At 45.9% G+C, this 27,881-nt stretch overlaps 1 protein-coding gene across 1 annotated transcript in view; it reads right to left on the bottom strand.

The window, feature by feature from the left end:
- The window catches only part of LOC146208549 (structural maintenance of chromosomes flexible hinge domain-containing protein 1-like), a 142,057-nt gene that overhangs the window by 25,567 nt on the left and 88,609 nt on the right, over positions 1-27,881 (bottom strand). Inside the window, exons 33-43 of the mRNA XM_084594722.1 lie at positions 27,624-27,829; positions 19,693-19,805; positions 18,429-18,484; positions 18,247-18,331; positions 17,024-17,155; positions 15,956-16,108; positions 7,771-7,894; positions 3,304-3,423; positions 2,868-2,953; positions 2,663-2,782; positions 130-231 (exon numbers count right to left, since the gene is read on the bottom strand). Of these exons, the coding sequence (XP_084450848.1) occupies positions 130-231; positions 2,663-2,782; positions 2,868-2,953; positions 3,304-3,423; positions 7,771-7,894; positions 15,956-16,108; positions 17,024-17,155; positions 18,247-18,331; positions 18,429-18,484; positions 19,693-19,805; positions 27,624-27,829 (1,297 nt within the window). The remainder of the gene's footprint in view (positions 1-129; positions 232-2,662; positions 2,783-2,867; positions 2,954-3,303; positions 3,424-7,770; positions 7,895-15,955; positions 16,109-17,023; positions 17,156-18,246; positions 18,332-18,428; positions 18,485-19,692; positions 19,806-27,623; positions 27,830-27,881) is intronic.

Here is a 27,881-nt window from a genome sequence, read left to right on the forward strand (position 1 = left end):
GACCTTGGTTATTCAAGTCCCTGTCTCCCGTAACGAGATTTTACTGTATAGAGCATGATGGCACGGCCTTTTCTGCCACCTAAAGCCTCTTGAGGCAATAGATGCATGGCAGAGGTAAACCTTCCTCACCTTGTCCATGGTTTCGGTGACTACCACGTCAATGTCGCCCCTCATGTGCCAGGACAACACAGCAGACACATCGTCCTCTTCCACCCAGGCAAGATGGCCGACCTGTCACCAAAGGACCACATGCTTTGGTCACAGGCAAGACAAACCCTTGCACTCATTGAACATTTCAGTATTTCTATTGCGTGACCTGATTTATGATAAATTTAAAAAGAAGAGCAGCGACGCTAGGTGTCAAAGCAAGCTGAGCAGAAAGCATATGGTGGAGAACCATATCAGAATGTGAATAATGCAACCGACCAGTAATATAACACGAGGAGAGTTTGAGGCATCACAAAAAAGAAATACAGTAAAAGCTCGTTAATTCGAACTCGTGGGGGACTGAAAAATTGTTCGAATTAAGCGGAGTTTAAATTAACGAGCGAGCGGCAAAAAAAAAAAAAAAAAAAAAAAAAATGGCCATTGCATTTGGCTGCTAGGGCCGAAGCCAAAATAGCCATATCTGGGATCGTTATCGAGGAATACGCACTACTACTCTTTGAGGTCGGCGATTGCGGGTATTAAAATCATGCGAGTCCAAACACCAAAGGAAATAAAGATATCCAATCAATTTATGCGCTTGGAACTAATGATAAATGTACCCACGTGAGCGTCAGGCTTAATGATGAAATATGACACTATTTATGCTTCAAAAACATGTTTATTAACAAAAGAATAATGATCGAAGCATATCAACATGAAAAATAATCGGTGATTTGCATTTGTTTGCGCTTTCTTCGCCGCGACTCGAGAAGCACTGTCTGCAACTTGCCACACATCTCCAGCGCAGCATCCGAATTCTCATCGGTGGAGAAATAGCGCGCAGCCAGATCGAGTCCCGATGCTGCTTCACATGCGCTCGGAGGAGGCAACGGATCGTCCTCTTTGTCGGACTCGTCGTCGCTGTCAGGCGTGCTCGCCGCGCGTGAGCCGTGCTGCTGACTGGACGCAGCCTCGATAATCTCGGCGTCAGTTAAAGGCCCCGTTGTCTACGTCGACAAAGCTCTCGAAGTCCACACCCTCCAATAAAACAGCGTAGGCAGGGTCCAGCACGATGGAGCCATCATCTTGATCCACTTGAACATCTAAGACGGCTGTGCAGCAGGCTTCTGTGGTTTCACTGAAGCCACACTTGCGGAAACAGTTGGCGATAGTGTCTGCCTTGACGGCGTTCCACGATGTTGCCAGCATGTGGCAAGCTCCGAGCAGGTTGACATCATACGGCTTCCCGCTTTCCATGCATACAAGAATCCGTTCTAGGAGGTGGCGCCTGTACAGAGTCTTTAGATTTTTAATAATCCCGAGGTCCATAGGCTGCAGCACAGCAGTAGTGTTTTTTGGCAAAAATGCCAGACGGATCGCCTTCAGTCCATTGATGTCACAATGCGCCGAACAGTTGTCGACGAACAAAAGAATATTTCTATCCTGTGCCGCGAACTTTCTGTCTAGTGTGCGCAACCAGTCCGTGAAGATTGCTCGCGTCATCCACGACTTCTTGTTAGAAGTGTACTCAACAGGGAGAGTCTTCACGCCTTTAAAGCAACGAGGCTTCGCTGCTTTGCCTATCACGAGCAAGCGGCACCGTTCCGTGCCCGTCACATTCGCGCACACTAGCACGGTAACTCTTTCCTTGCTGCGCTTTCCGCCCGAGCACGTATCACCTTTATAGCTCACAGTCTTGTTTGGGAGCAACTTAAAATAAAGTGCGGTTTCATCAGCATTGAAAACATCGCTGAGCGGGTAATCGGCAAGATATTCCTTCAATTCACCTGAGACCCAATTTTCGCAGGTTTCTTTGTCGACTGCGGCTGCCTCTCCGCAGACGTTCTTAAACGTCAGCCCGTGGCGGGCCTTAAAACGTGATAACCAGCCTTCCAATGTATTGAAGTCACTGATGCCCATTTGGTTGGCGAAGTCCGCTGCCTTCGCAGCAATTATGGGTCCACTTAATGGAATATTCCTGCTGCGAACATCCTTAATCCATGTAATGACAGCAGTCTCCGTCTCGGGGTAAGCCGACGTCCGTATGGCCGTCGGCTCATTTCGGCTCGGCTCGGCTCATCATCATCACATTTTTAAGCACACTCGGCTCTGCTGCGCTGCCGCGCCAAGGTCGACCTACCTTGGCCACGCTACGCCTGTTTGCATGCTTCGTGCGCTTTGATGGGCGCTGCTCTCAACCGCTCAGGTTCACGGTACACCTTTGTTCAGGCATTGAGCCTTCAACTAAATTTCGTTACATTGAAAGTTCGCCGAAATTTACTTTGGTATGGGGGGCTAAAAATACATTGTATTCTATGGGCCCGAAGTTACAGAACATGAACTACTTCGTTACAACGAGGTTCAAGGCCCTATTCAAACGTGAAGGTGATTTAATTTTTTTTTTTTTTTTCACTGATTAGTGTGCATCAAGGCAAACAAGTCTTTGGCAAATGCACAAAAAGGCTGGCAAGCAAGCAAACAAACAAACAAACCAATAAATAAAATTTCCACTCACTTTTCCAAGAACGCCTGGCTCGTCTGGATAGGGTGCAGGCAAGTAGGTACGCCTGTTCTTGTTGTCGAGTACCTGCTTTTGCTGCTCAAAGATCTTGAGTGCAGGAGGAATGTGCTGCTCCTGAAGTTTCATGGCAAGATGAAAGGAGGAAGAGGCATCAAATATTTAGTGCGCTGCCCTTTGAAAGCTCCCCAAAGCAACCCACCTCTTTGATAAAGTTGCTGTTGAAGCCTAGTCTCCTCAGCTCACCCCTGAACTTGGACTCTTCCGTCTGTGCGTCCCGAATCACAGCTGCAATAGAGAAACTTTTTGTTGTCAATGAGGGCCCCAACTGCTAAATAGAAAAGCTGAAAGTGAGACTTTCTCTTGTCCCAACCTACTTCATTTCACATTGATGAGCACTTAGGCAGTGCAGACACCATGCCCCAAAAGAAAAGAAAGAAAAAACTGACCGGCCCATCATAAAATGTGATGCAACAAATCTGCGCTAGCACTATTCGCTTTTAAATTTCGAATCATTGCCTTTTATATTTGATTTTAGCATCAGTTTTGTTCCGCTGCCATGTAAACTTTTCGAGGGTCAAGGTTAGGGCACAGCAGAATTTTCACCAAATCTATACGCAGTAAAGAATGCTACATGCCTTCAAGTTCGATGTAGATGTTCTCAGTTGTTTGGAAAAGGTCCTCAAAAGTTTGAAGCTGCTTGAGCAGGTCAGACCTCTTCTTGGTCAGCTTTGCCATTTCTTCCTGCTTTGAAGCGTCTGAAAAGAGAGATCAAAATTTTTTAACAATGCCTGTTGCAATATCAGACATATACTCGGTATGTGACAATTTGAACACTGCTACTCGACAATGGGACCCCAATATTGAAAAATGACGATACCGAAAGCAGGAGGAGTTGGCTGTTGGCTTATAAGGTGCTCACATTGCTTCCAAGTGACTTCCCTTTGGGTCCAACTACTCGTATCCAAAACCAGCCCAAAATGCCGACCATTACACATTAACCAGCCAATGACCTTGATTGACTCAGGATGCTAAAGTTAATTCCCTTGCATCTATCACCCATTTGCAAAGCAACACTGGTATCTCACTCTGATCTGTACTATCACGCTATGCAGCAAGACGATACCCACTTAAAGCTTCATGAACCCTAGGATGTGATGCACCAATGCAGTGCACCTTGTAAGAGGTTGTAGCACCCCTTGCGCCGCGCTCTTATCGTAAGCCACGGCACGGCACTGGACAAAGAAGAAGAGGTTGGCACTAGGCGCCTCAGCGCAAGCAGCATAATAAAAAAAAAAAAAAAAAAAAGTCCTAACTTGAACATTGTTGGAGCTGGTTATTCGTGTTAGCTCCGACATATTTGGTGACCCGGCATCGACCACACAACCCCGCCCTCCTACATGGATTCCGCTGGCTCTTCCACCTCTCCTACAGCCGGCAACCCACCCCAGGACGCTGGGCATAACGATGTTTCGTTGGCCACATTATTCAGACAAGCCTCAGGGTCAGACAGTTTACTGCGCGAGTGGTTTGTCCAGCGACTTCCCTAGAACATGGTCCTCACCCTCACAGCTATGGGTGATGTCACTCTGGACAAGCTCGCCGAACGGGCGGACTGCGTTGTGGGTTACTCAAGGCACGCCATTGAAAGTTGAATTTTCAAAGAGCACGGCGGTCATTTATCATGTTTGGTTTGTGGGGTTAACGTCCCAAAGCGACTCCGCAGTAGAGGACTCCGGAAATCTCGACCGCCTGGTGTTCTTGTTCTTTAACGTGCACTGACATCGCACAGCACACGGGCGCCTTGCTTTTCGCCTCCATCGAAAAGCGGCCGCCGATTCCGGTCCCACATCCTTGGGAACAGTAGTCGAGCGCCATAATTACTGCGCCACACCGATGGGGTGGTCCCTCATGATGTGGATACAAAAGATTCTAGCTATGACAACCAACGTTCTGAACAGCTCGCATGGGCTCGGATGGCTGGCCAATGTGTGGCAAATAGCCATTGCTATTTGCTAGTAAAAAAGAAAGTGGTCGGATTACTTTTAAAGAAAGGGCAGTCAGTTTTCATCCCACTTGACACTGAAAGCACATCAGAAGTGCTTGGGTAAATCAACAGGAAATTCAGACTTGATTAGGGCTACTGTGATGATGCCTGGGCATGCTAGTCACAGTCACATAACTGGACATGCGCGCTCTTCGCATAGCTATTAGAATGAACCAGTGTGAGAGGCGTAGCATGCTAATACAGTTGAATCCCGCCACAACGAATACCGCCACAACGAAATTTCCGCGACAACGAATAATTTTTTATTCCCCGCGAGTATCCTATAAGAATTAATGGCCTAAATTTCTCTGCACAACGAACCATTTTTGCAGAGCGTTTCCGCTTCAACGAAATTTTCGCGTTCAAAATCGAAACCGAAACTAGTTTTATTGGCGAGAAGTCCAAGTCAAATCCAAAGCCACATTAAGCATGAAATCACGTGATTGCAGTTCCGCCATTTTGGCTTTGTGTCGTGGTCGCGTTGTTCACTCGCTGCCTTTCTCTTCGACAACGACGAGTTTTCATCCGCAGGACACGATGGCAACGCAAGTGAAAAAACGCAAAACTCTTTCCCTTGAGCAAAAAGCTCAAATAATCGCCCAAGCAGAAAGCGGAAGGAAGAAAGCGGCAATTGCTGAAGACTTCGGAATTCCTGCAAGTTCGCTGTCAACGATTCTAGGCAATAAGGACAGCGTGAGAATGGCACTTGCTTCAGGCACATCCTCGAAGCACAAAAAGGTGACGCGGCCCCTCCATGAAGAGTTGGACAAAGCAGTGCATGCGTGGTTTGTGGAAGCACGAGCCAGCAACGTCCCCTTGTCCGGAAGCATCGTCCAGCAGAAAGCCTTGAACTATGCATGCCTACTTGGCATTGATGATTTTAAAGCCAGCATTGGCTGGCTAAACCGTTTCAAGGCCCGCCATAACATCGTTGGAAAAGTGTTGTGCGGCGAGTCAATGTCAGCAGACGTGGACGGAGCAGCTGCTTGGAAGGCGAGTAACATGGCCGGAATTTTAAGCAACTTCGCGCCTGCAGACATTTACAACGCCGACGAGACCGGGCTATTCTACGAGATGTTGCCGGCTAGGACGCTCGACTTCAAGGGGCAGCGCTGTCACGGCGGCAAACACAGCAAAAAACGCATCACAGTGCTGCTTTGCACAAACATGGATGGCTCGGACAAGCGTCCGCCGTTAGTCATAGGCAAAAGTGCCAAGCCGCGCTGTTTTAAGGGAACTCGTAGCCTACCTGTGCAGTACAAGGCGAACAACAAGTCATGGATGACCCGCGCTATTTTCACCGAGTGGATGATGGCATTCGACCGCGACATGAAGCGGCAGGGCCGTAAAGTTTGCTTGCTTTTGGACAATTGTTCAGCGCATCACTCCGACGAAGTCAAGCTCACTAACACGGAGCTGAGGTTTTTCCCTCCCAATTGCACGTCTGTCTTACAGCCTCTCGATCAGGGCGTGATTCTTAGCCTGAAGCGCGCTTACCGCGGGAGGTTAATTCAGCGGCTGCTTTTTAACACTGAAACCGGCCGAGACACGAAGGTGGACTTGTACGTGGCACTGCAGATTATGTCTGCTGCCTGGAGCACACTGGGGCGCTCAGTAATTGTGAACTGTTTCAGGCACGCCGGATTTGCCGAAGGTCGACCCGTACACTCTGCTGGCCTAACACCAGGCGTTACAGACGACGACGAAGAGGCGTCACCGGCTCCGGGGATCGCGGCCGCCTGGAAAACGCTGGGAGAAATAGGAACCGTGCCGCCTAATCTCGAGCTCGACGAATACATCGGCGCTGACGCTTGTGTTGTTGTTCACGAAGATGTGAGTGATGAGCAGATCATAAAAGCTGCCCTGAATGATAAGGACTCTTCCGATGAAGAAGACGACGACGTACAGGAAGCGCCGGCTGCGGCAACCGCCGTACAGGTGATGGACGCTTTTGATGTCATCAGGAATTTCGTTGCTGTCCGAGACGACGATGTTGCAATGGGTTTGCTGACCGAGCGCGAAAATCGCGTGACGGCATTGCTCGCCGTGAAGCGTAAGCAAACCAAGCTTACAGATTTTTGGCATTAAACGCCTTTGCTGCTGCTTGGGCAATTCTTTCTACGTTTCACGTCAAATTTTTGCGATAACGAAGTTCCGCGAGAACGAATTTTTTTTCGTGCACCGTGAATTTCGTTATAGCGGGATTCAACTGTAGCAGGCGTTTAACACCATGGGCACTGACTGGGAGTCGCCCAGGTATTTCAATTATCTGGATTCCTAAATTATTAACTTACTAGCTTTTACTCTTTCTTACAATCTGCCTTGCCTTTCGTTGCACTAAAACAGGGGAGAAAGAGAACATCATGGCAAGCAGCATATCACAGAAAGCCACCCATATTTTCCTATGCTTTCTTCGCAAGGCAGTGCTTTATGGATAGCGATGCCAACTCAAAATAGAAAACCCCCAACAGGAAGCCCCAAAACCCGCTGAACACTGCTAAATTAGATAGTTGAGTCAAAAAGCTAATTTTTGTGCATTTTAATTTATTACTCATTCTGCAAACACTATAAAAAATATTTTAAATAAATTACAAAAAACTGCTTTCTGTTTTCACCTGAATCTTCGCACTACAAATACTTTCATTATCAGGAATAGCCTGCCTTCTTCCTGTAGGTCTAACTTAGGATCCTGCAGCCACTGCCGCACTTTTTCAGTCTTCTGCGCATACTTGACAGGTCGCAGTCTGCTGGACTGCATGCCCAGCAAGAGAAGGCTCAACGAATGCATTTAAAATGCCACACAGACAATTCAAAGCGTATTGGGGCGTTTGAATATTCACTTGATGTCTCAGTGACGTCATGCGCTTACAGCGATGTTCTCTTGCAGAAATGAGCACTATAATCTTTGACGAACTTACACTACTCTAAACAAAAAGTACAACCAATGAAAACCTCCAATAAAAAAAGCCTAGAAACCACTAAAAATCCCACCTCCAGCAATACAAAATATCTGCCACGGGACTGGCCCGGCAGACAGCGCCTTGCAGTGACAACTTACCATTGTAGAAGAGGAAAGGCACTTCGTAATTGGGGAGAACTGCCTTGTTGTTCAATTTGGGTGTGAACCGAAGTATATACTGAAAACCGTCCACGCCCTCGGTGTTCTCCTGGATTTGCAGGTTCTGCAGACAATGCACAAACAAAGCGGTCATGCAGCACTTTCCGTATTTAACAGTAGCTCGAATGAGCAAGCTTAAAAACACTAATCTGTCTTGGGACATAAAATATATGCCAGAGTGACAAAAAAGATAGTTCTGAGACTGCAATAAAAACTTCCTCTCAAGAATAGAAGAAACTGGTACTAGCAGGGGCGACCAATTTAAAATGCCCTCTCCAATCTTTGTAAAACAGACTATGTATGTGTAATGGTTTTGCAACACTATACGAAATCTCTCTGTGGGGACAAGTTGCTTGGGGTACACCAACACCATTTCCCTTAATTCCATCATCCCGCTAACACAGCGCTAAAACTCCCCGATAATGTTAAGAAAACCCTCATGCCATCCTACCTGAGAAGAGGCTGTCATTTTTTCTCCTCATTTCCACGGTAGCCGCTATAGCTTTTTTTCCCTGTTTATTACTTTCCTGCGGTTTCGAAGTGCACCAAATGTGCCCTTATTGTTGGTGCTCATCTTCCCCTCTCCCATCCCGCTTTTAATGTGGTGTGACTAGAGCAGAAACGCCTCACAACTTTCTGAACCCACGTGCAGTTTCATCCGCCAGCGGCAACATATTGCACATGATGCGAGCGTGATGAAGATGTCTCGCCATGCTGGACCACTGCAGTGCGTCCAAGCTTATGAAAAAGAGCCTTGCCTTCCCTACCCACTTCGGCAAGTTTTGGGACATAAAATATGAACAGTGAACATCGTTGATACGTCCCCTGCGGCCGATAAAAATGTCCCACAAAATTACACTACTCTTCTCCCGGCTGATATGTTCCTAAATAACACGATTTTCAGGCTACCACGTTTAAAATTTTGACAAATTATGGCAATGCAATACCTCTGCCAATCAACCGTACGTGTGGTAACATTATGAGCGAGCCAAACATGGGGGGTGCTTGCAATACAGTCGAACCTGGATATATCGAACCCGGATATATCAAATTTTGGTTATATCAAACTCACGGAATATCCCCTTGAAAATCCCATGTAAAAGTATAGGAAAGCCGCGTCATATATCGAACTCAACTTCACTAGCGTTCAATATATCGAACTCCGCACCACGCACTGGAAAGTGTGCCTTTCCCAAAGACGATCGCATCACCCTCGGTCGTTTGCCGCGTGACATTTTCAAGCCACACGCGGAAGTAATGAGAGGGGACAGTTCGGCTAGGGCAACGCCGCGGCCATTCCATAAAGGAGCGTGCATTTGCGGTCATCGTATCCCGCGCGCCAGCACGTGACGTTTGCAAGCCATGTGCGTGAATGAACCGGAGAGAACCGGTGGGAACGAGAGGGGAAAAACGCGACAGAGCGAAGCGCAAGGGTGTGCCCATTCTTTTGCCGAGCTATCTCTCTCCTTCCTTTTTCCCGGCCTTCGTTCGCAGTAGGCCTGCGGAAGTCAAGAAGCGGCAGATCTTTTTTTTTTTTTTTTTTTTTGCGAACGTCGTCTATTTTTATCGTTGTGCTGTACGCCCGGCCTAGCGTAAGATATGGCATTACGAAGCGGCATTTTTTCTTTTTCTTTTGCAAGAGTCGTTTATCTTTGCATGTATGAATCAAAGAAAGCATGTAGTCAGCTGCAATCATGACACCGGCTTTTAGCATTTTTCACTTCAAACAGCATTTGCAGCTACTGTATCAAATGATTTTGTGGCAGTGGACTACGACCGCCCCAAGCACGGCATGATAAATCGAACCAGGCTTGTGCAATCAAGCCATCAGGGGCAGTCTGCCAAGTTCGCTCCCCGCCGCCGCAGGAGCTATCAAAAGATAAACACGCGACGTTATTGCTGCGCAGCATCTTGGCACGCTGCCAAGAAATGAGCTGTGGAAGAGACGACCGAAACGGAGTGCGACATGCAAGCGAAAACGCTGGCGATTTTTGTCGCGGCGACACAGAAATCTTGTTTTGCGCTGCCGCGGTGGCTCGAACAGCAGAGGGACAGAGGGACAGAGGGATGCAGTTCCAACAAGTTGGAAATTTCTTGCTCTGTCGCTGCCGCTCATCGCTGAGATCGCTTAATCGCTTGCATATGAGCGAGCTGGCCTTAACTTTTTTTTTTTTTTTTTCCAAATTCTCGAGTGCAAAAGTGGAGGGTGGGTTCATTATGCGAGCGAGTTGACTACGCGACAAAAACAGTATCGTTTTTTCGCATTGTAGGTGCTGTCCCAAGCCGATTTCTGTATATCGAATTATCGATATATCGAACTATTTTGCGATCCCTTTAAAGTTCGATATATCCGGGTTCAACTGTACAAGCTGAAGTGGCGGCACTAACACGCCGTGGCAGCGACTGCGTACAAAGGGATGAAGCATCAAAGAAAGCCAAACATATGCCGATAACAATACGAGAGGCCCATACCCACTGGAACATAACAACATGCCACAGTCAGCCATTAGAAGGGCTTGTCAGCAATGCAGTGCTGTAAGGGAGCGAAGCATCTGGAAACAATGAGGAAACTATTCCAGTTCACCGGGACCAGACGTGCTGCGAATTCTCTTCCCCACTGAACACAATGCAAGTGTGAACTGACTGGTGCCGAAACTAAAAAAAGGAGCTGTTTATACCTCATGCCAAGATTAAATGCTAATCAATATTTTTACGAACCCAAAGTTTAACTGCCTCCGTAACTCATTCAGCATCCTTCAACATACACATTTTTCAAAACTGGGCAGTCTGAATCAAATGCTTTCCTAGAGAAAATGTTCTTTTCCCGCACTTAAGGGGGACGCGGGGATCAGATCGCGAAAATCGCGTAAAAAATCGATTTTTGGAAACCACGCGTTTCGGTATCTACACCTAGTCTACGTTGTATCAAAATGGTTTGGCTGAAAACGCACTAAAAGAGCCTGAAAAAAAAATAATTTGTCAGTGCACAGGGCGAAAAAGCAGCTTTAAATCGTGCAAAATCACCGAAGTTCGCGGAGCCATATTTCGTCTTTCCCACCACCGAGCGCCGCCATCTTGGTATCGTTCGAAAGCTCAGCGTCTGGCCGTGCCGTTTGTGAATTCTTCGGTCGTCGCCATCTTTTAACAATCGCACAAACACAAAAGAAGCATGGGTCTGCCGGGGGTGGATCACGCGGGCCCTTCCATGAAAGCGCGCCTCCGATTGGCTGCCGTGTTGAAAGGCACCTTCCCATTGGCTGCTGCTGCGGCAGTGGGCAAGTTGGCAACCGCAGCGGAACGCTGCTGTCTGCTTCACGAACCACGTCGGCGTCTTCATTTCTCGCAGCTCCCATGATAGAGATGGATCGTCGCTCGTTTGAGAAGAAATTTTTGACGAAGCATGCCTTTGGAAAACGGAAGCGCAAGCCTCCTACGGCGAGAAAAATACGGCGGCTAGCACGAGACGCGGAGCCGGCGGAGCGCCAGACTGAACATGCGGATAGCGTGGCGTGCTATCTTGCACCGTTCGACAGCAGCAGCGAAGCCGGTAATCGCCCTATACCATCAACGCCGATCACCCAGGCGACGAATGACGCACCAGCGGAGGCTCTCGCACTGCGGCGAGCGGCTGCGATAATCAGCAGTCAAGATCACGTCGTTGCAAGCGACGCTGGTCGAAGGTCACCATCGCCAGCAGAGACTGTGTACCGTATTTACTCGAATCTAACGCGCCCTCGATTGTAACGCGCACCCGTTTTTCGTGGACCCCCACCCCCGAAAAAAAAAAAAGCTCCGATTGTAACGCGCACCCGTTCTCCGCGAAAAAGAGTACCGCGCACCTAACGCTTTCATACAGCAATACAACTTTGTCTCATTTGGAAAAGCAAAGATTTAATCTCGGTGCACTAAAAAACACACACACAAAAGGAAACGGCTTATCTTGCCAAGATTGTCACTATGCCGGCACAAGGTTCACTCGTCGTCGCTGTCAGACAACTCCTTGTCACTGCTGACAGACCAAAGCATCTCATCCTCGGTGCCGTCCATGGCATTCGATATGCCACATTTCTTAAAGGCCTTGATGACCATGGCAGACGGTATCGTGCACCACGCATCTTTCGCCCATCCAGTGAACTCTTGCAGCGAGGCACGCTTCATTCTGTTGCTGGGAGTGAATTCATGGCAGCCACTCACAAGCCATTCGGTGTAGAGCGCCCGAATCCTATCTTTCACTGGCTTGTTCAAGCAAACATCGAGCGGCTGGAGCTGCGATGTCATGCCACCTGGTATCACGACAAGGTCGGTGTTGCACGCAGCGAGCTTGTCCTTGATGCGTTGGTCGAGATGGCACTTGAAAGCGTCGAGCACAAGCATCGCACGCAGGCCCAAACTGCCGCCGGGTCTCTTGCGTCAGACGTTATCGATCCAGTCGGCGACCAAGTCCGTTGTCATCCAGCCTTTTTCATTGGCGCGCACAATCACGCCACTCGGAAACACGATTCCTTTCGGGAGCGTCTTGCGCCTGAATATGAGATACGGGGGCAGCTTGTGTCCATCCGCGGTGCAACAAAGCATTGCGGTGACGCGTGTTTTCTCGTGGCCGGAAGACAACACGCGCACTTGCTTCGCCCCCTTCTTTTCAACGGTTGTGGTGGCAGGCATGTCAAAGTACAGCGGTGTCTGATCGGCATTTCCAATCTGGCCGAGGTGGTAGCCGTACTTGCGGCGCAAACTTAGAACGAACCGCTGAAAACTGTGTAGCTTTTCTTCGTACTCTTCAGGCAACTTCTGGCATATCCCTGTCCGCCTTCGAAGAGAAAAGCCTTTTCTCTTCATAAAATTAGACAGCCAGCACCTGCTCGCTTTAAAGTCGCTCCGCGTTAGCCCTGTTTGTAGGGCTAGCTGCATCGCCCGGACTTTGAGCAGGTCCGTCGTCACTGGCCGCTGCGCCGCTCGCTGCTCTAGAACATATTCTGCGAGCCGCTCTTCTATTTCGGCGAACCGGCCCTGCTTCGGTCCACTGAAACCTTTTCGTGTAGCCTTGCTGCCGAAAATCTTTTCCTTCTGCTTGCGCCAGTCCCGCACGCATGTTTCCGGAACTCCGAATGCGCGTGATGCGGCCCAATTTCCGTCCGTCTCTGCACACACGATGACTTTCCTTTTAAATGCGGCATCATGATGAACTCGACGAATCTTCGGCACGTCCATACTGGTCGGTCAATCGCAGAAAATGGGTAGGCTAACCAAAGCACATGTACCAAAGCACACGAAGGACGCTACTGCAGCTAGGCATAGACAGCTAGACCAGCTAGTAGGCTCGAAGTGCATACCAGGCAGCCATTTTGAAATGCCGATGGCGATATGATATCGGAGATTTAGGGTCGTACTCGATTCTAACGCGCACCCAATTTTTGGACACGATATATCGGAAAAAAGGTGCGCGTTAGATTCGAGTAAATACGGTACTCTGTCTCAGGCGCATCGCGTTACTTGGACATCCAGCCTGCGGATGAGCCCCAACCGTCGACGAGCTACAGTGAGGTGCCTGAAAATTCACCGGATGATTCGTCACCCGACCGTCGCACCATTCCGGCGCGCCACGAGCCGCGTTTCGTGTCTGCGATGACGGCAGAAGCGCAGGCATGCGGCGTTCGCGACTCCCTTCGAGCAGTGTCCGCAACTCAACGGAACTTGAGCTTGATGAAACCGCAAGGCGAGGAACAACTTTTGGCTCCTTCTGACAGTGAGTTTATTCTTGTGCAAGTTTCAACAGTCAACTCTTTGCTCACTAAAACTTTGTGCCCAAGTTGTCAACAGCGTTCTGTGAGTGTACTCTGTAGTACAAGACTCGGTTTGGCCGTGAAAATGGTGCTGTCACGCACTGCTTGTGGCCCAATCGAGTCCCAGTGGTCATCTCAAAGGAAGGAAGGTGCACGGGTGTTTGATGTGAACATTCGTTCAATGCAAGCTGTTAAAACAATAGGAAAAGGGCAAACAGCTCTGAACGATTTCTGGGCCATCATGAATGTGTCCCATCGTGGATTACACAAGATTTTCCAAGGTCACTTGAAGAAGTTATTCAAGCCTGCTGCAAAGGAGGCTGCCGACAGCGTCTTTAGGGATGCCGCAGCTGCTGTGAAAAATGTTTACAGAGAGATGGAGGTTCGCTTCACAAAAAATGTGACCGTTGTTTATGATGGCAAGTGATTGACGCGCGGTCATAGCTCCCATATTGGTGTAGGGTGCATTACAGAGTTTTATACAGGGCTTGTGCTGGACAGCCTTGGGTGCAGCTTAGGGCCAGCAGAGAGTGACGCAACACACCTTTAGTGGAAACAGCAACATCGGTGCCAAAAAAACACTGAAGTTTGCTCTGGCAGAATGGAAGTGGACACCGCTTTGCAGCTTTTTGGCCGTTCATTGACCAAGAACGACCTGCGATATACGGCAGTTGTCTGTGATGGAGACAGCCGTGTTTTCCAGGCATTGCAAGATGAACAGCCCTATGGGTTTATACCAGTCACAAAAGAAGACCGCATAAATCATATCAAAAAAAGAATGGGCACAGGCCTTCGCTCCATAGTGCGTAAGGCCAAGAAAGGGGAACCACTCGGTGGCAGGGGTGGGCTCACGCAACAGCAGATAAAAAAGCTCACCAACTACCATGGCCTGGCAATCAGCAGGAACACCAATGATGTTGCTGCGATGCACAGAGCTGTCATGGCCACATACTGGCACGTAACATCTACTGGCAGTGACCCCCACCATGAACTGTGCCCCCTGGTCCACTCAGCTGGTGTGAGCAGAGAGCAGCAGAAGCAAAAAATGAAGCACAGCCTGCTCATAAATATAAGCTTATGAGCAGAGTTGCCCAAGCCATGCTGCCCTTGTATCAGCGCCTTTCAGACGTCCGCTTGCTAGAGCGCTGCAAGGATGGAAGGACACAGAATGCAGCTGAGAGTTTGCATTCTGTTATTTGGTCCACATTGTCAAAGGACGAGCACGCCTCACTTTTTGCAGTCGAGACAGCTGTAAATGAGGCAGTCATAAAGTACAATTCAGGGAACCAAAGAGCATACCCTGAAATGTGTGCCAAGTTGGGTGTACATCCTGGTGCCCTTGCCATCCAGAGGGCTCAAGAAAAGGACTACGAACGCTCAAAGAAAGCTTCAAAAGCTCACCAAACAAAGAGGCAAAGGTGTAAGAAGATGCCTGACAGCAGCGATGTAAAATATTACAGCCATGGTGCCTTTTAATAAATGTGCAGTGCTTGCAAAACTTTCAGGCCATTTCCTCAATTTCGTTTTTTTTTTGTCGATCACCTCGCTCGTGGAAAGCATAGCACTACAATGGATGAACCGATTTTGATCTAGATTGTTTTGCTGTGATCCTTAAACTGTGTTGTATTTAAAGACAAGTCTTGAAATGTTTCTTTATCTTTTCATTATTTTATTATTTGACAATAAGTACATGGCTCTATGCAGTGACGCACAGTCGTGTGCATGTAATGTTTGATAAAAAATTATTAGGGCTTGAAAAAAAAAAAAAATCTAACACTATCTTGCTGAAGATTAGACATTTGGGCAAGCATGCAAAGTATTCTTGGCTCTCTACCATGTTTTGTTACTGTGCCAGGCTTTCCACGAGCAGTGAACATATAAATTGCTATAAAACAAAAACTAATGAAGATATCTTCATGAAACTTTATATTTGTCTTTTTATTGCAATCTGCAGTATGTGTGCCAAATTTCAGCCCATTCTGTCAAGAAATAAGAAAGTTAGTTTTGATCCCCTCCTCCCCCCTTAAGGAAAAAATACAAACAAGCAAACCAACAATGATTTACTGTACTTTGTGGGGTCAGTTTTTCTCGCAATGACGCATTCTTTCAATGTATTTTTTTTTTCCTAAGCTTGCCTTGAAGTGTGGCTCACTGATACTCTGCAAGCACCATTTCATGGTGTGCCATGGATCCCCGGTGCCATGAAAATTCGCCTGAACCGAAGGACACGCAAAACAGGTCCCCCCCCCGCTATTAAGCAGGTATCTAGTTTTGTCTTATTGTGACTCCACCACAGTTTACATAAAGCACAGGCAACACTAAAGGGTGGTGGCCCAAGCACTTACCTGCACAACAGCACAGCCTTTACTGATAGGCACTTGATACTGGTTCACATTGCCCTCAAAGTAAGGTACCTCCTTGACATTGGGGTCAGGGGACACCACTTGTAGGGTCAACACCCCACCAACGTTCATGGCCGTGTTGTTACCGAACCGGTCCTGCAGTAAAAACATGGAACAGCTGAACAAAAAAAGCGAAGTGACTCGAGAAACCGGAGTAGATATAGAGTATGCAGCATATTTTGAAAGGATAAAAAGTTCTTGTCTCATCCAGCACCCCACTTGCTGAATTTCACATGAGGTCTAAGCCTAGCAACGTACAAATGTGATCAATCCATGCAATAAACGATGGAGAAGAAAGTGAAGAGAACACTGTTTCACTGTTTCCATATATTCGCAGACCTCGACTAACTAATATAACTTCCAATCATGCCCTAAAGGGCAACTCCGGAGGTTTTCCAACATTAAAATATTCAAGTAAAACTTTACTGCAGGTTTTCCTCTATGCCCTGACGCACTGTACCAAACTGAACGCCATGCGATAGTTTATTCACACAAAACACGATTTTAAAATGCGCAGTTTACATGGCTTCAGCTGAGAAGATTTTTGCAGGCAACACTGCGTTTGTGATGTCACAAACATTGTATCCACGTTACTGCCCACTTCCCATGTGATTATCAAATTTTGAGGCCTGTATTAGGCTACCTCAGACATTTTATGAAATGCTTCACGATTTCCATACTGTATTTCCCCCATCCAAAGCGCGTGCGAGCGTTTTTCCAATACTGTAAGTGACGCCCCCATTTCGTCGACTGGAACAGCGTTTCGATTTCGATTTGCCATTTTTCCTTTCTAAAGGTAGTTACACTGAAAATTTCGTGAAATGACCTTTTTTGTTGGAGTCAGGACCCACCGAGAGATGTAATGCCATCAAAAATTGAAAAACACCGGAGTCGCCATTTAGGATAAAAGCTGAATGCCCAGTTAAAGGCTTGAAATGTCCTCTACCTTGCAGCACTTGGAAATCAGTCAAACCATCACCGCTACATAGAACAAGCAAGGCATTCGCTTACCGTAAGATCCAGCTTGAGGTATTTCAGCAGGTTCCGACAGGAAGACTTTGCTTGGTTTGATACAGAGGGAATGATGGGATCCTGCTGGGGCGCCAGCTTCACAGGGACGTCCGGTACAACTGTGAGCGAGATCTGCAACACCAAAGCATGTCAACTGCGCGGCCACTGTTCACGGCTAGAAATAGGACATGCACAGCAAGGCTGACAAAAAGGTGAAAATGAGCACATCACAACAACATGGCTGAAAGAGCCGCAGATAACACACTGAATACATGCATGGCGTGCTTCGCAAATCACAAGTCTCGGCGAGAGCAAGAATAAATGCTGCTTTTCTCCATTTATTCTTACTCTCTCTCTGCCCTTTCCAACCCTTCCTCAATCCTGTGCCTCACAGTACAGTCAAGGTACTGCGAGGGAGCTCAGGGTAGCCAAACTGACTTAGCCTGCGAGACTTGACTAGTGTGGAGAATTATCTCAATTATGCATTTTCTTCACCGATGAGGTTTCTATGGCCACTTTGCTTCATAGCATGATGCTGCAGCAGGACCCTGACCATGCTGTCACCGCTTCACGGCACAGCACAGACTTCTTATGGTCTAGCTTGGTCATGTCTCTTGCTATAGTGTGAACTTCCTCATGCCTAACTGCACCAATTAAAGCTTATGCAGTGGTTGGCATCCGGCAACAGCACAAGCTCGAGATCACACTTGCACAATGCGGTAACCATACCATCACAGTGCCGGCAGCGCCGTTGCAGCAGAAAGTGAAACGAGCCAAAGTTGGATTGGGAGAAGGAAGCAGTCACGCATCTAAACAATAGGCGGTGGCCCCATCCTGAGCATTGTGGCCCCTGGATGCTGGAATAGCATTTCGGTGCAGCATCAACCCAATTTCATATAAAAAAAAAACGTTTAGCATCACTTAGCAGATTTAATGCAATAGCGCAGGTTGGCATATTTGCCACAATGTTTTTGTGATCACCGGTAGCGAAAAATCTGCCGAAAAAGGCCAATTTCCGACTGCAATACCTTCGATACCTCAGCTTCTGCATTGCTGCTCACATGTTTGCACAGTGCGCAAATTAGTGCCCACAAAAACTTCATTTCAAAAATAAGAAAAAAAAAAAAAAAAAAAGAGGGGGGGGGGGGGGGGGGGGGGGGACAGCTGGCCAAGGCCAGGCTGACTACAGACAACAGAGTGGCGTCACAAGAAAGGCAACTTACAATGCAACTGCTGATAGCATGCTTGCCATTGTTGAAGTGGAACTGCATATTGTACTCTCCAGACTTCTCAGGCACTCTCACTTTCCTGAAACACACACAAAAAGAGTAAGAGTCAAAAGACTGCATCAAATACCAGCTACTATTTAGGTTCTAGTGCTTCGTGAATACTATGTCTGAAGTACCTGAAGTGATAATAGCCATTAGCAGAAGTGGTCTCAACTGGTGATGCTGTAAATACCTGTAAATAACAAAAAGAGCAAACAAAAAAGGTCATTCTCTTCCTAAACACATTATGACGACTAGCATGCAGCCTGCTATCATTTTTCCAAACAAGCCATGAGTTTATCACCAGCACTTCTGACATGTGAACGCTTACTCTTCATTTAAACATAAAAAAGAAAAGAAATGGATTATCTGGGAAAACGTATGGTCCAAACTACCTAATTTTGGAAACATAACTTTGAGAAGAACAGAACTGTAAAGGTATTTATTGCGACTTCCACTTTATAAAGAAAAAATATACAAAATGTATTAAAATTTCTTGGCACAAGTTCTCGGCAGCCCCTTCATTAGTGTGAGCAAAATTTAATTCACAATCGTGAAGTCCTTATCGCCCGGTCCATCTATGGCAATGGCAAAAGACACAAAATCTCATTTTGGCTAGTTCGCTCCTTGTGACAATGTACTGCGGTGAAGCCACTGAGTCGTCCGACTGCTGCTTTGTGCTAGCTGTTGACGGTGCCACTCCACCACAAAAATTAAGTTCACAAATGCTTCGTCCCATTCTCCTTAGGCTGTACAGACTCTATAGTGTTTCTTCTATTCTCATCACATCCCCAAAAGAAAGGCCTGCTCGTTTGGCAGAACAATTTTTCACCCGTTTTTCTGTTCTTTTGTCTTTTTTAGATTTTCTTGCCCTGTCGCAACTAGGCACTCCAGAGAAGTCACAAAGTGGAGCGATTGCTACTACTTTCAGCACTTCGTGTTGTGTACCTTAAGTTCGGCGCACTCTAAAGCTTACAAGCGCGCAGTTTGTCACTAAACATATTAAACGGCCAGAAGTTGTCGCAAATTTTGGTGTATGGCTGGGAAATGGTGTTATCTGAAAACATATTAAGAGATAATAATTGTGCAACATTAGAGGGCGTTTTTATTTCCCAAAATATTCTTCAGCACATGAGCAAGGAAAATTATATGAACCAGCAGCATGTCAGTGAGGTTCTACTGCATTGAAGTTTCGAAATAACCTACTTGTCCCAAGCTCAATCCATGCTTTTCAGAACTGTTCTCTCTAAGCTTCCACTGTTTACCCGTGTGCCACCAGTATCGTAATAAAAATGAGAACCAAGCTGCAAAACAGCTACACAATTAAAAATTTTCCCACGTGAACAGACGAACAATGGCCTCGCGTTTCTCTCAGGTAGACAATAAAACACCCTTCCTTACCTTCTGATGGTTCTTTGGGGCGCAGTCAATGCGTACCAATTTCATGCTTAGTTGTTTACCTAGGACAGAGCACATAACATTGCCATCTTCCGCCACAACGTGCGCAGTTGTTTCTGGATGAGAGAGAAAAACGCATAGCTGATTAGTAAGTTGTCACTTTTTTTTTTTTTAAACCAGAACCACCTGTAACAAATGACACCCAATGACTGCCCACACATACGCTGTCCACAAGAAAACTTCAGAGTTTTAACACACCCAGTCCCGGGATAGCGAAAACCCGGTCCAGGAACCATTTTCTGGATTCAGTAGGAATCCGGCAATGTGAGCTGACCCTCGCATTACACTAAGACAAGTAAGGTCGACTGTACTAAGCAAGAGCCATGCTTTTGTCACACCAATAGAACACCTCACAGTGGATCAAAGCCATAAACCCTTCCACGAAATTGTGTGACATCGCTCCCCACAAGTTATGAAGGCTAGAGGAGAAACTCGCAGGATGGAATGAATGAGTACCTCCGTAACGTGACCACACACGATTACATGGTTTTCGTAACTGTCTCCATGGGAATGAAGAGTCAGTAACTTGAGAGGAACAGAAATAACCAAAGCAACCTACCCTAATAAATTCGTATGATTCAAAATGGTGCCTTCCGTAGCGGCACACAGCTTGTGCCTATGTTAAGGGGGGACGAGGGTCTTAAAACTAACTTTTTTAGTTATGGCTAGAATCTCACGAAACTTTGCACACAGATGTGGTTTTCTCTCCTGATTTCAAAAATGTAATTATAATTGAGCTGGTGGTATTAGATCAAAAGTTATCTAACAAAGTCCAGAGCATAATTAGTGAATTTCTTACGCAGCTTTAATGAACTTTCTCATTGCATTTTGTTGCTTTTAATTACATAGATTGATAGCCAAAGTCTTCCCATACCCGATGACATCCTTCGTTTTCCTCAAAAAGGCATGTCATTCTCACATATTATGGTGAGAGTAAAAGGCTGCATTATTTGAAACGAACTCATTAAGCTAATCTCAAATTGACATTTATCCATTGCCTAAACTAAAAAACTAAAAATGTCATCGGGTACTTCATTTCTCTCTGAAGAAAATGGTACCAAAGTTATTTGTGTGAACTAAAAAGAAGTTATCAAAACCCTGCGTAAGACTGTAGAGATTGACCAAAAATATGAAACTGAGAAAACGGCATTTGAAGTTTGACCACATATTATAACTGGAACAATCAGTAGCCTCACTGTGATATTTCTCACCAAAAATGTCATGCTCTTCCCATTTCCAAAACTGTCTTTGGATTTTAAATATGCCAACTAAAACTGAAACTATCACCATTACCCATGGCCAAGGTAGTGTATGCCATTAGGAAATCAGCAAAATTTTTTGACATGCAATATTATTTTAATGGCGATTTTGAAAAAATCTCAATAGAGTGATGTAAGTGTTGGATCACCCCCTGATCTTTTCAATATGACTGCAGTGGTGCTAAATTTGTCATTGTCACTCGGCGACAATGTAGAGAAAAAGCACAGTAAGGCTGAGTGCAGTGTCCAGAAACAGCACTGAGAAAAACGTATTTGCATTTTGAGACTACCTTTTAACTTTTGCTACACTGCAGCTATGGTAATATAAATGGAATCGTTGTGAGGCTTTGTTCTTTATGAGGAAGGCTATATACTAAACATATAACAGTACCCTCCCCAAATACTGGTAAAAGCTTGCCACAAAGTCTAAATATACCGCCACTAGAACCAGCGGGAGAAGCTTTATTTACAACTTCATATGCCTGTGGCAGTGCCCTTCAAGGCAAACAGATACTCAAGATTACGATAAAACGGTCTTGCAATATTAATAAACCTGCACAAAGTTTAAGGCGGAAGCACAGCGGCATACTGGAATGACCTAATAAATTGGCTAATGTTGCAGAATGAAACTTTGCAACTTTGCTGTACAGCGCATGCAGGGCCGCACGCGGAGTCCCTTGCTGGAGCTAAAGCTCGAACTTTCACACTTCTTGAGCGCAGCGACGCAATTACTTAGACAATGTGAAAGAAGAAAAAAAAAAAAAAAGAAGAAACCGAAACCGCGGAAAATGAACGCGGGCAACGGCGCGATGTCAGGCTCGCCTGCCGTCTGAAGCGACGCGATAAAAAAGCAACGAAGTGGTAGCGTCGGTGAGGACCATGAGTATCAGCTGAACAGTTAAATCTATCGATGCTATCTTTGATGCCTCTGAACCGCTCGCAAACGATTGTATGCCGCCGGACGTGCTGCAGCTAGGTCGAGAACACGCCGCGCGACCCTGGCAGCGCGCCGCCGCACTCGTTCTTCGACGCGCACTCGCAAGGCGCTTCCGTTTTCAATACACTCCTGATACGGCTAAGTCTACCGAGCTACGTCTAAAGACCAGCACCGGCTGCGGGAACGACTGATAACGATCGCGAAAGCGCATCATAAACAAGCGAAGGAGCAGCCGCGACGAAGAACGTCTAAAACAAACAAACAAAAAAAATGGCGTCAGTCGCGCTGGCCAATGGGAAGCACGAGACGAGGGGCTCGCTTCGCGAGCGCGCGCTCCAGCCAATCAGCGGACCGGAAACGGCTTTCGGAAAACCCGCGACGGTGGTCGTTCTGTTTGAGCGACGTCATTTGGAGATGTCGCAAAATGCGCACAAAGAAACAAGCTTCAAAACAAGTCCAAGATGGCGGCGGCCAGCCGGCTGCTTCACCCGCGGCGCGCGCGGGAAGTTCGAACAATTTTCACCCCTTTTTTGGCCATTTCGAGGCTCCCGTGGCGTTTTAAAAGTCGATTTTACCGCATTTCCCGATCGAATTCAGTGTTGATATTTTGAAGGCTAGTGCTCAAAGGTACAGACATTCCGAAAATGCATTTTTCTCAAAATCAATTTTTCGTCCATTTTTGACCAGTTTAAGACCCGCGTCCCCCCTTAAATAAAAAAAATCAAACTTCAAAAGCCTTCAGTCTTACTGCAAACACCTACTTCATTGTGAAAGGTGAAAATTCTGATTGCAAAGCTTGGAATTCAGGACAGCATGATGGCGGGATAGGTGGTGTATGTTGAGAAGTTAGAGTGAATACTGAAATGAGGGCCACTATGCTTTCTTTTGTCCCTTATCTAGTACACTTCCATTACAGATAAGATGAAGAATTTGAGACTATTGATTGTCTCCTACAGAATTCAATGGTTTAGAGTCACAGTGATTGTGAACCATGGCGACCTCGCACAACGGCAATCATGGGATGTACGCATAGCACTGTTAAGAAAACAAAAATTCTGAAAGCACTGCAGTGGAGAAATGCGAAAGCCTGAGCATTGCTACAGCACATGGTACATTGTGCGCCTTTTGTCGAATAAAACCAGCGTTTCGCTATACGCATCAAGGTCGCCGGCATTCTATAATTGTTTTGCAGGAAAAGAAAAGCGCAATATCTGTCACTCGCAAAATCTTACTGACACATCTCGCCTCGCCATGAGCCTAGAAAAAAAAAAAAGTAACATAAACTAAGCACAGAAGTGGGCCCCAAAAGATGGCTCCCAAACTTTGCCGCGAAAAATAGCGAGAAAGCTAGTTGCAACAGCTTTCTCGCTCTTCTTTAAGAACTTACCCCCTTTTCTTCCCACTGAGTATACTCGTCATTAAATTCTGTACCTATATACCCAATGACGACTACAGTGGTAATGCGCAAAATTTGCGCACGAAGAGAACCAATGACTACTATGCTTGTCCTATTGCATCTAGTTGCGGTTTGTGACATTAGATGGCCATATTTATCTACGCTCTTCTGTTTGTGTGTCGCCTTTTGTCATATTCCCGCCTCTAACAGCAGCGCGCGAAAAATGGATGCCCCTGTGCCGCACGCGAGTGAAAGCTCACGCAAAAGAAAGTATTGCGACGACTCCTCATCAGATTATGACAGTTCTGTAGAGTTGTACTCGGATACGGAAAGTGACGTGTTTTCATTTGAGGACTCTGATGATGACGATTCTGTGAATGGACCGGAAAATCTCCCAGGTGCCCGTGAGTGGTGCCCCATAGATTTATCAAATCCACCTGCTGCACCACCACGTTTCCCGTTCTCTCAAACGCCTGAGATAGCTGAAGTTGCTCATTTTATGTGCGGTTCACATTTTTTCTTTATGTACTTCTTTAGTTGTGTACTGAACTCTGCAAGATGCTTTTTCGCAGCATACTGGTGTCTTGCAGTGAAGCCTTCTTTGAACATTTTTAAATGGAATTGCTGCAATTAAGAATCCTTACTGCATCGAAAGAAGGGTGGCGTTTTACTCAGAAAAAAAAAAAGCTTTATAAAATTAGCCAAAAAGAATTTCCGGTATATTTCAAACAATTTTCTTCATTTTGCGCGGGAGGGAAAGGGTTAAAGGCCCTAACATAGTAACTTCAAGGACATCAAGTAACACTGTGTTTAGTCCCTTGGGGCAGAAAATGAAGCCTTCAATAACATTATCTCTGTTCTGTATTCAAAAAGAAAAAGGAAACAAGGCATCCATCACCCTGAAACACAGTAATAACAAAAGCATAGCACATTTCAGTTCCCTTGCATTTTGTCGGCCCTTGTTCAATACTATCACTACACGTGATCATATTTACTGCTAGTAATAAACTGTATTCAGTTAGAGGCTAGTGAAGAAGTACACTAAGAAAGCTCTTGAAGTTACTCTGCTATGTAACGGTCAATGGTTCGAAGCACCTGCATCCTCTCTTTTGCAGTCCTTCCAAGGCTGTTTGATTTTACACTACATATAGGCGAGGTCATTTGCGTTTCTCAGCTTTCTCAGCATGGCAGTCGGCATAAGTCAGCAAGTCAGCAACGGCCTCGACTGTTCAGCTGCATGTTTCTTTTGTTCCTTCAGGCATGTTTCGTAACGTTGCCATGCGGCTGAAACAGATTTTCGCAGCTCCTTCATACTTGCAACTTCAGTACTCCGCCACCTTGGTGGAAACTTTGTTTTTGATGGAGATATGAATCAAAAATATTCGCCATTTGAATATTCAAAAGGCTTCAAATTCATCGCAGTTTTCCTGCACTGCACGCTTCACCGCAACGCTTGGCTGCGTGGGATGTGGCGTGAAACATCCTTAAAATGCGATGGGGCCGTTTCATGATGACGGACCTTCTTATGATGAGGGTGTTCTCAACAGTGCGCACAAAGCGGAGCACTTGACGCAATTGGGAAAAAACATTGTTCTCCTCAAATGCAGACAACCATTGCATAAGTGTTTATCAGACAAAATTACTGCGATGCAAAATGGTTTTTGAGTTTTTTCAGGCCCATTCGATAATTTAAGCTTTCAGATCATTCTGACATTTTCCTCCGATTGCTTGAAGGCTGAATTATGACTGTATACAGCAGCGATATGACAGTTTCATGCAGGTCCCCACATACAAAAAACAGGCATACGCAATCCTGTAGAAAACTTGTACTGGTTTTTTTTGTGGGGCATATACACTTCTGTGCAATTCTAGTTTAATTTTATTTGCAAATCTCACGTGAATTCTGAAATAAACAAGGCGCACAGTTTCCAATTTCTTTATTTTCATTTTTTTTTTTTCACTCATCAGATTGGATACGCTATATTTGAAAGCATTTTTTTCCACACTCTCATTCGATTCTTATTCGAACACTTTAATTAGTCACACACCCCCACTAAATACCGTTCCAATAGTAGTCTACTCATGGCTTAAATTAGGGAGAACTTAGACTATTCCTTAGGAGTTTGAGCAGGAAGCACAAAATTTTAAATGACAAGAAAAAAAAATGGCCAGATTGCCGGAATGGCTCTCAAATAATCCAATCCATCAAAAAATATGAGACGGGCATAGCGACCACAAATATCTGTATAAATCGAATAACATTGGCTTTTGGCGTTGCAATTTGGCCGAAGCTGCTAAGCATAGCCGACTTAAGATTCAAGGAATTTCAAGTACGTTCATATCTTTCAAGTGTTTTCAAAATCTTGAATATGAGGTTTTAAATATCAAGGGTTTTCTAGGGTTCAAAGCTATTTTATTAATCGTTTTCATGTAACTTATGTTTGCCACCTCTTGCCTGCTCTTCTAGTTTAAAATAGTTTAAAATATTTGCCATGAATATGTACATGTTCCTACAAGGTGCGAGACGGCTTTTCAACAGACCGAAGTACTGTACAAGACCAACAAGACCAAATATTAGGGGTCTCGAGAATTGTCGTTCTGCTTTTATGCAGCAGGAGATTCAGCACAAATTTTAGACCGCTTAGCGTTTCTAAACACATGCAAAAACTCCAGCATGCGTGACAGTTTTTGCAATTCCCCTTCAGTGAATGCAGCCACCACAGAGAAGAGAATTAAACCTTCATGCTCATGCACAATAAACTCCAGGCACGTAACCAGCTCAACAGATCACATTAAACAGCTAATGAGGAAGCTCAAGAGCAAGTCCAGCTATAGTGTTTGTCACTTCTGCTCAATGAGACAAAACAATACAGTCAAATCTCGATATAACGAATCCCGCGGGACCGCAAAAAATCATTCGTCATTTTGAAATATCGTTGTAATGAAAAATCTGCTATTATATAAGCCAGTGGTCAAACCTAGTATGAAAATGACGTACCTTTGCAGTAGGCACAGGTGTAGACAAGCAAAACCTCAAGTGAAAAGGTAGCACTAACTCCAAAGCTGATTTATTTGAAGAAATCAATTATTTTCTTCTGCCGCGTGCAACAAACACGACCGCACACTACATTACACCACTACAGCACATACACCTTCCGCTTTCCGAAACACCTCAGTGCGTGCGTGATTGCACCGAGTGATAAAAGCACAAACTTTGTCCATGTGAAAAAAAAAAAAAAAAAAAAAAACCATTGGAGTTTTTTATGACCCCATCTTCAATGCTCCCTGAGCTTTGAAAATCTTGTCTCGGTCTTTCCTAATGATCGCGGCAGTCGATGGGGCAATGCTAGCTGTCTGTAGAGGCCGAATTGCTTTTTCCCTGCGTCGATTTTTTGCAGTGAAAGCAGCTGCGTTCAGATCTTCTTGGCACTTTGCTGTCTAATATCATCGCCAATCTCGCACAAACTTCGCAATAAGATAATCTGCGGCAAAAAGAAAAGAAAAAAAAATACGTCCCGCACGCGCGAACGCACGAATGACCGACCCGCGTACGGCACACAACACAGGAAGAAAATATCGCAGGCAGCTAGGCCTGCTGGCTACTGCGTAATAAACCATAGCTTCATGGTGGCGCTAGGAGCTGGTCCTAGATGTTCTGATGATGATAGCTACAGCCCACGGACCATACACACAGAAACGGCGGTTTCTGTTTCGTTTCACGCGAGAGTTGCAAGCTGTGGCGCTGTTAATTTTAGCCAAATTCGTAATACTGATGTTCCAAAATTATAGAAGAATAAATAAAATATGTTCGTTATTCTGAAATATACGCTATTTTGGAATTCGTAATTCTGAAATAGTTTTACATTGAAAACATAGCAATTCTGCCGGGAATTCTTAAAAAATTCGTTAATTTGAAAAGTTCGTTAATGTGGTGTTCGTAGTAACGAGATTTCACTGTAGAAAGTTTGGTTTGGTTTGTGGGGTTTAACGTTCCAAAGCGATTCAGGCTATGAGAGATGCCGTAGTGGAGGACTTCAAAAATTTCTACCTCCTGGGGTTCTTTAACATGCATTGACAACGTACAGCACACGGGTGCCTTGCTTTTCGCCCGTGTGCTGTAAGTTGTCAATTCTCTGCTTACTTATGCAGCTTAAAAGTCATAGCGAACTACCAACTTTGACAAACTTCTGAGAAAGTCGGGTTGCATTTCAAGCACTGAAAAACTTGAGATGGAAATTTTCCCTCAGACACAACTGGTGAGCAATAGGAGAGGAAACACTACCTGGCAACTCTTCGGCCACGGTGAAGGTCTTCTTTCCTTTGTAGTCCACGTTGAGCTCCACTGGCTTCTCGGGGTCGCAGGTTAGATGCAGCTTAAGCACGGGGCCGTTGATGATTGAGCGGCCAACAGTCGCCTTTGTGCCCAGCGTGAACAGCCCTCGGCAGTTGGTTGAGCATATGTTGAACTCGCAAGGCTTGGGAGGCACCCTGCAAGAGGCAACCCACAAATGTTCGGACAGCACAGGAGAAGCCAGGTTGT

Source organism: Amblyomma maculatum, chromosome 1, assembly GCF_055883805.1.
Source record: "Amblyomma maculatum isolate TAMU_Amacu chromosome 1, ASM5588380v1, whole genome shotgun sequence".
Taxonomy (NCBI): domain Eukaryota; kingdom Metazoa; phylum Arthropoda; class Arachnida; order Ixodida; family Ixodidae; genus Amblyomma; species Amblyomma maculatum.